Genomic DNA, 7703 nt, shown 5'->3' with positions numbered 1-7703 from the left:
CTGCTGTGTCCCTGGCATGGCTTCCAGGGACAGTGCTGTGTACTTGGAGGTGTCTGCTTGCCTGTCATTGCGATCTGCAAAGGAGATCGGGCTTGATGACTCCTCCAGTTGGTGAGGCTCTTCGTAAATTAGCAGACTCCTTGACCTCACTGCATACAAAGACAGAAGGCAAAAAGAGATGAGAAACAGGCAGCTCAGAGAACAGCCCTGGTCATTTCAGGAAATGGAAACCGACAGAGCAGAACTAAAGCTGCAAAGGTCTTTTCATAGCGATTAACTGGTAATTTGATAGCTGAGGAAAGATACCACAGCAACGGTCCAGGTAAGGATCAAAAAGCTCTGAATTATTCACAACAGAAGAAGAAAATGAAACAATCACTTTGATAATATACATTGAAAGCAACAGGTTCATTACGCATTGTTATAATGCTAACAGTTTCCCATGCAGTTCTTGGACTCTTTGTTGACATTGGCAAAGGACACACCAGCTGATACCAGTTGCACGTTTTAACAGTACAAACATTTGCTACAGAGTAGAAATCCTGCTACTTTTTACAGACCACTAGCTTTAGTTCCACAAACAGAAAAAAGCCTGCTTAAACAGAAGTAGCAAGCAGGCTGGCGGACAAAGGCTTTGCCCATGTCTATGAAGTCTTCTGCCATCAGAACAGCTTGCCAAGTTATCCTTTGAAAAACATAGGTATACCAAGGAATGGCTTGCTAAGGAGCAGAAAAGCAAGAGGTGCTTGAGGAGGGGGTTAGGGTTGGGAGTAGAAAACAAGTGCCAAAGCACAATCAAGCAAGGGACCAAGACTGGGATGGTTGTCACTTACCAATGGAGTCTGTGTAGGACTCTGGCGAGGAATGCTGCCTGGGCAACACCATTTTTGTAGCAGAAGGATATGGCCCATAGCTCTGAGAGAAGCTGCCAAAAACTACTGCAAAGCACAGCACCACCATCTGGCAAAGGGAGGATGCAGAAAAGGTAAGTGCACTACACTACCTCTTGGCACACATGTGCACATCAAAACTAAGAATCAACACAAAGCAGATCTGATACTTTTTCAAAACAAATCATCTGAGGCTATTTTCATCACTACATAGAGTGTCTTAGCAAAGGCACATATACAGTAACAAGTCAGTGTTTTAAAGGGCAGATTTCAATGCTGGAGTTTGTTTTCAATGTCTGCCACCATTTTGGCCTGTAGCTTTATTTGCTCCCAAAGTTGAAAAGCAGACACAACTACCATATGTTTTTTACAGATGCTGTTGGGAATCTCCAAGGTTATTTCTGCTGCTGGCCCCAGTCTTTCTTTGAAGTGACAGAGAGGCTGGCAGACTAGGAGAACAACTTAGGCCTTGAAAATAATTTCCATCAATTTCTAGCACAAGTATAAAGCAAACTTGCTGGCTGAGTGTAGGGAAGGAAAAGGGAAAAGTTTCATTCTAATCCTTTCCTTATCCTGACTACTATTACTGAAGTAGGACAGAGGTAGATTTACAGCCTTAGTCATATTTTTATTTGGATGAGCAAATTTATTCTCACTGGTATCAAAAGACACCCTCATTTTCATTTTACAACCCTAGACACCATTTCTCACATACAATATTGTAGGAAATAATAAAATAGGTCACTCAAGAGGAGCAGTGCTCCTTCTTTCATCACTGCAGCACCCAATCAAAAGCACAGGCCCAGTCTCCTCCAGAATTTAATGCCTTCCCACAACCATTAATCTTCATCAGCCAGGAGTCTCACCTACCTCAAAATTAATTGTCAAATTATGAAGAGAATTTTCCCAAGCTGAGAATTTGCAAGTGAGGGGCTTTGCGGTACAAGGGATGTGACTTTGAGCAGTGGAAAGAGATTCGCATGCCCCTACAATTCCCAGCTTTAGGGACACTCACCATAAGACAGGTCCCTGTCTGTGTGCTAGCTGCTTTACACGAACGGGACACTTTCCCAGCAACCATGGCTTGGAGTCTCTGCAACTGCTGCAGAAGTGTTCTGGAAAGCAAAGACAACAGACAAGCATCACACACACTGATCTACTTGCTGGTTAAATAGCTTTTTGCTTCAAATTCCACACCTGGCAATAATACAGCATTTATGATAAGGTATAGATAGTTAAAGTCCTCTCCTTGAAGTTAGTAGCAAGGAATGTATTTAATTTTACAAAGTTTTAACATGTATTAACACTAGAACTTTCAGAAAGATCTTTCTTCTTTCCCTCAACTGATGTCCCTGAACAATTACTTCTTTAGTACTTTCAGAAAGCTCTTATTAATAAAAATGGTGTTTTCAGTGTCTCTACAAGAAACGATTCTGGAAAGCATACAAACAACTTAAACTGCTCTACATGCAAGTGACTAGATGCATATATAACCTGATTCTATGTCATGAATTCAGCAGGAGTTTCGCCATTTTTTGAGAAGGTGCAGAAGCAAGTTTATAACTGCTCTAATTGGTGGTAGAGATATATGGCTACCTCCTTTTTCTGAAAACCTGCTGTACGGTGCTTTGGACCACATGCCGGACCATTTTTGAAGAGGAGGTCTTAAAGTCAGACATAGGCACAGACTCCATTTCTCAAATTCATTTACTAAATAAAGCACTTTATTGCTATTTGCTAAATCCTCCAGGAGCTGACAAAAATCACAGATGCTTCAAGTGGCTACTGTGACTGTGGCTTTCAGAGGTCCCAACCACAATGGCAATTCTCTTGCAGTTGGAGTCAACAGTCCCAGACCAGAAGGATATTCTTTTGTCTTTCTGGCTGATTTTCTTCTGCTGTATCATCAATTACTACAGTCAGGACACTAGTCATTTAAATGGGAAATAATCTCAAAGTATGATTGATACAGGGTTTTCACAGCAGTTTTCATTTTGTTTTCATTAAAGCTTTTTAACAGGTAAGGAGTAACCCAAATGCCTGTCCTCCACACAAATATAGTACAATTTTGTATCAAGATGTTAAATCTGCTGTTTGTTTCCAACTTCACTTTTCACTTCTCCTGCAAGTCTCACAATCTATTGTGGAGGATAACCCCCACAAAACTCCAGGCAACAGCTTTGGAGGCTGTGACGTCAAATGCTAAAGCGAGAGGCAAGGTCAGAATGTCAGAGAAAATAGAAAGATTATTTTAAGATCAAACTGGCTAAAAGCTAATTGTAGGCCAGACCCAGAGGTGCCTTCGCAGCTCAATATACACTCGTCTGCCTATTATTATAGATTTTTTTTAATCATCAATGCTCGTTGCTAATTAGGGTTTAATGAATTCAAGGACTTCAGGAATGCATTCTGAAATGAGCACAAGGCATGCTCACAGCACAGATTTATCTGGGCCAGCAGATCCTTCTCAACTTATTAAGGAAGGATGTCTGGCATGCTCTTGAGAGCATGGTTTATTCTGCAACTCAATATTTAAAAAAAGAAAGTGATTCATCTAATTCAGTCCTTTATTCACTATTAGAGAGACCACAGGCAAATTAAGAGATTAAAACACTGTCCATCACGTAAATGAGACCATCCTAATTCCCTGCTCCCTTCTGCATCTCTCCCAGTTCCTCCTCACATCCACTACATGGCGTAGGGTTCACAAAGACTTGTGTACGTGGTATATATCATTTTTCCGGCACAGAACACGCTGCCTACAGTATTCCCACCATATGCCTCTAGCTATGTTACACAGCAAGGTCTTTTTAACCCTGCAATTTCTGTGCTCTTATAGAAGACTAAATCTTTCTCCCGTTACAGGCCTGAGTCACTGAGCTTGACACAGAACAGCTCTACAGAGCGAGGAGGGAGCTCTCCTCCTCCCCAGCTCTGGGGTTGGCAGCATCAGCCTTGAAATGCTGATCATTCTTGCCACTTTTTGTGGAAGTGTCAGAGAGAAAACAGCTAATGGCTGGTGAGGAAATCAACAGAGAAGAGGCAATTGTCCTGATTTTGCTAATCTCTGCCTTTTTGTGTCCCGATTTAAAAAAAACTGTTGGGCAGAGTGGGCCCAGAAAACTGATTCCAAAACACTATTTTTGGAAAGTAAAATTAGGCAGGTATTCTGAGGTCTCTCTTATGCACAGAGGAAGATTCATCACCCACCTTTTTTACCAACTACTTTTATATAAAACATCTTTCTCCTCCAAGTCATTCATCTGTTTGAGCAGAGCTACTGTCGCCTCCCCACAGACAAGGACTCAGTATTGGGAGCTGATAGGCTACAGGTGCATTTTCAAACTAAGAGCAAGAGCCAAGGCAAAAGCAAGAAACAAGTTTGTTCAGAAATGATACCAGTTTACCCTACCACCACCAAAATGGGGTGGTCCTTGGTGCTTCTATTCCCTATTTGAATCTGGAATGATAGAAGACTGGATTCCGAGATCAAAAGATCTCCTCTTCCACACAAAAGCTGCATTCATTCTTACTGGCCAGCTGCAGGGATGATCTGGACTATGAGAGGGAAAAGGAGCAACTCTCTGTTCTGCAGAACAGGGACTTAAGTTAAACTAAGATGCTCCCTCTAAAGAGCAGCAGGAAGGCCATGAACGCTTTTAGCGAAACACACTGCCTATGGCTAAATCCTAACAGGAGAAAATGCAATCCCAAGGCAGCATGCATAAGGGGGTTTGCACCCACAGGGATTATTTTCATTGTGTCTGACACATTTCCCAGTGATATTCAATTAGAGGGTCACCTCCGTAGGAGGTGTGAACGTGCTTTCACGCTTTTCTCTGCCAATGGAAGCACCTCACAGTAAAGCTGTAAAGTGACTGAAGACTCCTGCTCTCCCTTCCACACACTGCCAGCAAATTCACTCTGCCTGTGATGTCTTGTTTTCATGTGCACATTCACATACTCATCTTCAGAAGAGCCCCTCTCTCTACCAAAGTTAGGAACAAGTCAAGGCTTCCCCTCTGCTTCCAGTGACACTTTGATTAAAGAGAGAAAATCTGACACTCCAGGACGTAGCCACCTGGGAGGTTTCCTCAATTCAGTGTCTATGTTTAAAATTCAACAGTGATTTAAACAAAAAAAGACAGCTTCTAAGGGACACCAAACACTGTTTATTTTGATCAAGATTTTTTAGAGAATTTGTCTACGTTGTGAGGAACAAAACCTAATTTTGATATGGAGAGAGAAAAATTATTCTGTCTTCCAACTCTACGCACAGATTCCTTCTCTGCCTGTCCTATTTGTAGGAAAGACAGCAAATCCCAAAGTAAGATTTCCACTGAAAGACCAGAATACCACAAAGCAGAAAAAAAATCCATAATTATTCCTCATTTGAATTACAAAGAAAAAAATCCAGAAATTTTTCATCAAAGATGTTTCAGCATACAAAACACTGTCCTGTTGCTTTGAAAACAAGGAGCTGCTCCAGGGCTGCCACACTTTGTCAACTATTATAAGGGTGGTCTGAAATGAAGTGCAAGATATCTCACTGCAACTTAAATGCAGATCCATCACTCCTCGAAAATGACTTGGTAAAATGACTTTACCAGCCTCAAATAAAGGAACAGCGAAGCAAATCAGTGAAGTCTGGCAGCTTTGGTGCTGATAAACCCGTGGGGGGGTCAGACTGATATGCAACTTGATCTTTAGATGACTGGGAGTTGTAACAATAGCTTGAACGGAAGTATGAGAAATGGAAGAACATCCCAATTGTATTTATAAAGCCATTGCCTTTAAGGTGCCTGTCAGAGTGGAGATCTACACAACTTGCTAGTCATTACTCCATGGGAGCAACTCTAACAGCTACTTGCATGCATTGTCCACGTGTGACACACTCAACCATATGCTATGTCTATCATTTCTCCAGGAAAAGTGACCGTCAATATATCTATAAATACAGACTCAACAGAAGTGAAAAGCAAAAGTACTTCTCATATGTCATACACAGTACTGGATGTTTCAATACTGTCTTTAAGCCCAAATAGCCATGGCTCCCAGCTAGACAACGCTCATGTCAGAAACCACGTGCAACCCCCTAGATCACTGGCAATTTCTGCTTTCAGTCCCAAGTGCCAAAACACTAGTGAATCAAGCCTTCTTGGTGACTGCGACAAGTCAGTTCAACTCTTGGTGCCAGCTTCTTCTCACACCCTTTGCTTTCTGAGACAGGAGTGCCCCACATGTTCAGATGCTACTGAAACCAATGAAAGCCTGGTTCACTTGTGGCTACAAGACATAACAGATATGCATGTAATAATGTGCTTCCTTAGTTTTGAGAAAACTGCCTAGAAAGGAACTTGGATGGGTTTCTTTTAAGGGACTGAGTCACATAAGTTAGGAGAGGAAACATATGCTAGTGTTCTAATACTAAAGATGCCAAAAATGCTGCAGTCACCCTCTCAGAGTAATGAGAATTAAAAACTCCCCTGCATCTTGATCCCCAGCCTCCTGCCTTGCCTTTTAAGATGCATGAATATCAAGGGAGATGCTTCTGGATGCAAATTTTTTGACCACACTTGCACCTTTTACATTACATCTTTTCAGATCCAGAATTTCAGACTGAGGCAGGCTCTCAGGGAAGATTATTCTAATTTTTTTCATGTTACTGAGAATAATGTAGGAACATTTTTACCAGAAGAAATTCTAGTGTTTCCATGGTTTGGATCCAGACTTTGAAATGCAAGCAGGGTTTCCCTGAAGTCTTAGGTATGTATCTGGGCAAATGTGTTCTATATACACAGTATCATACTTTAAAAAACTGATTGCACATACTGAAAGGAAACTCTGCTGTTCAATAGTTGTATGTTTTGGAAATTACCCTTCAGTTCCTCTCAACTCCAATCAGACTATAAAAACATGATACTGACTGACAGCACATACAGGTGCATTAACTTTTAGGTAAGCAGCTATAGGCCAATTTTCCAACAAGCTAAAAAAACAACTTTGTCTTCCTCTACACTTGAATGCATGAATATTTTTACACATAATCACAGCTCTTATTTTCCTGTTACCTTTCTTCCACTCTTATAACTCTTTACAACAAAAGAACAGTGCTAATGTTTGTAGATCTACTTTTAGATAATACTTTCAACTACGTCTTCATTTTTTACTGCATTGAACACTCAAAGTTGCAACTAAAGTCAAATGGGGCTCTGCTTTGGGCATATTAAATAAAATACATATGTGTATAACTGTGTGCCAGGTACTTTGAGAAATAAAGTCCTAAACATACAAATTTGGGCATCTAAGAATAAACTGACAGTGCATAATTTTGACCATCACTGCTTTGCACTTTGACTCCTCACTGTACATAGGAGATGGAAGTATCAGCTATAGGATGCTGTGAAGGCAAGTTCTGAAACATTTGAACAGTTTCTAAGGCTCTGTGCAAATAGCAATGAGGAGACCAGACATTTTGAATTCACCATAGGAAGTGGATAATGTACATTAAACAAGGGCCTGGAACCATTCTCTGAATAAGACAGTTGCACAATTCTACACTAAATAAGAAAAGTGGCTCTTTGGGGTTAAGGTGAAAAAACCCATAATGTGTTATGTTACGTAAGTCAGGCTTGATGAAAGCAGGCACTTTTACAAATTTCTCAGTACTTCAATTTGAAGCTTTAACAGATTTTAGGTACAGTTTGTATCTAAATAGCCAAAACAGCATTGCCATGAATTACAAGAATTTCTGTGCAGAGGGTCAGGAACATCTGCTTCTCTGCAGGAGATTACAAATCAATATAAATGCTA

At 40.8% G+C, this 7703-nt stretch overlaps 1 protein-coding gene across 1 annotated transcript in view; it reads right to left on the bottom strand.

Moving 5' to 3' along the window:
- The window catches only part of CREB3L2 (cAMP responsive element binding protein 3 like 2), an 85922-nt gene that overhangs the window by 9932 nt on the left and 68287 nt on the right, over positions 1 to 7703 (bottom strand). Inside the window, exons 9-11 of the mRNA XM_075051860.1 lie at positions 1906 to 2005; positions 834 to 960; positions 5 to 149 (exon numbers count right to left, since the gene is read on the bottom strand). Of these exons, the coding sequence (XP_074907961.1) occupies positions 5 to 149; positions 834 to 960; positions 1906 to 2005 (372 nt within the window). The remainder of the gene's footprint in view (positions 1 to 4; positions 150 to 833; positions 961 to 1905; positions 2006 to 7703) is intronic.

Source organism: Buteo buteo, chromosome 19, assembly GCF_964188355.1.
Source record: "Buteo buteo chromosome 19, bButBut1.hap1.1, whole genome shotgun sequence".
NCBI lineage: Eukaryota > Metazoa > Chordata > Aves > Accipitriformes > Accipitridae > Buteo > Buteo buteo.
The sequence above is the reverse complement of the archived record's forward strand: the minus strand, read 5'-3'. Positions and strand labels throughout refer to the sequence as shown.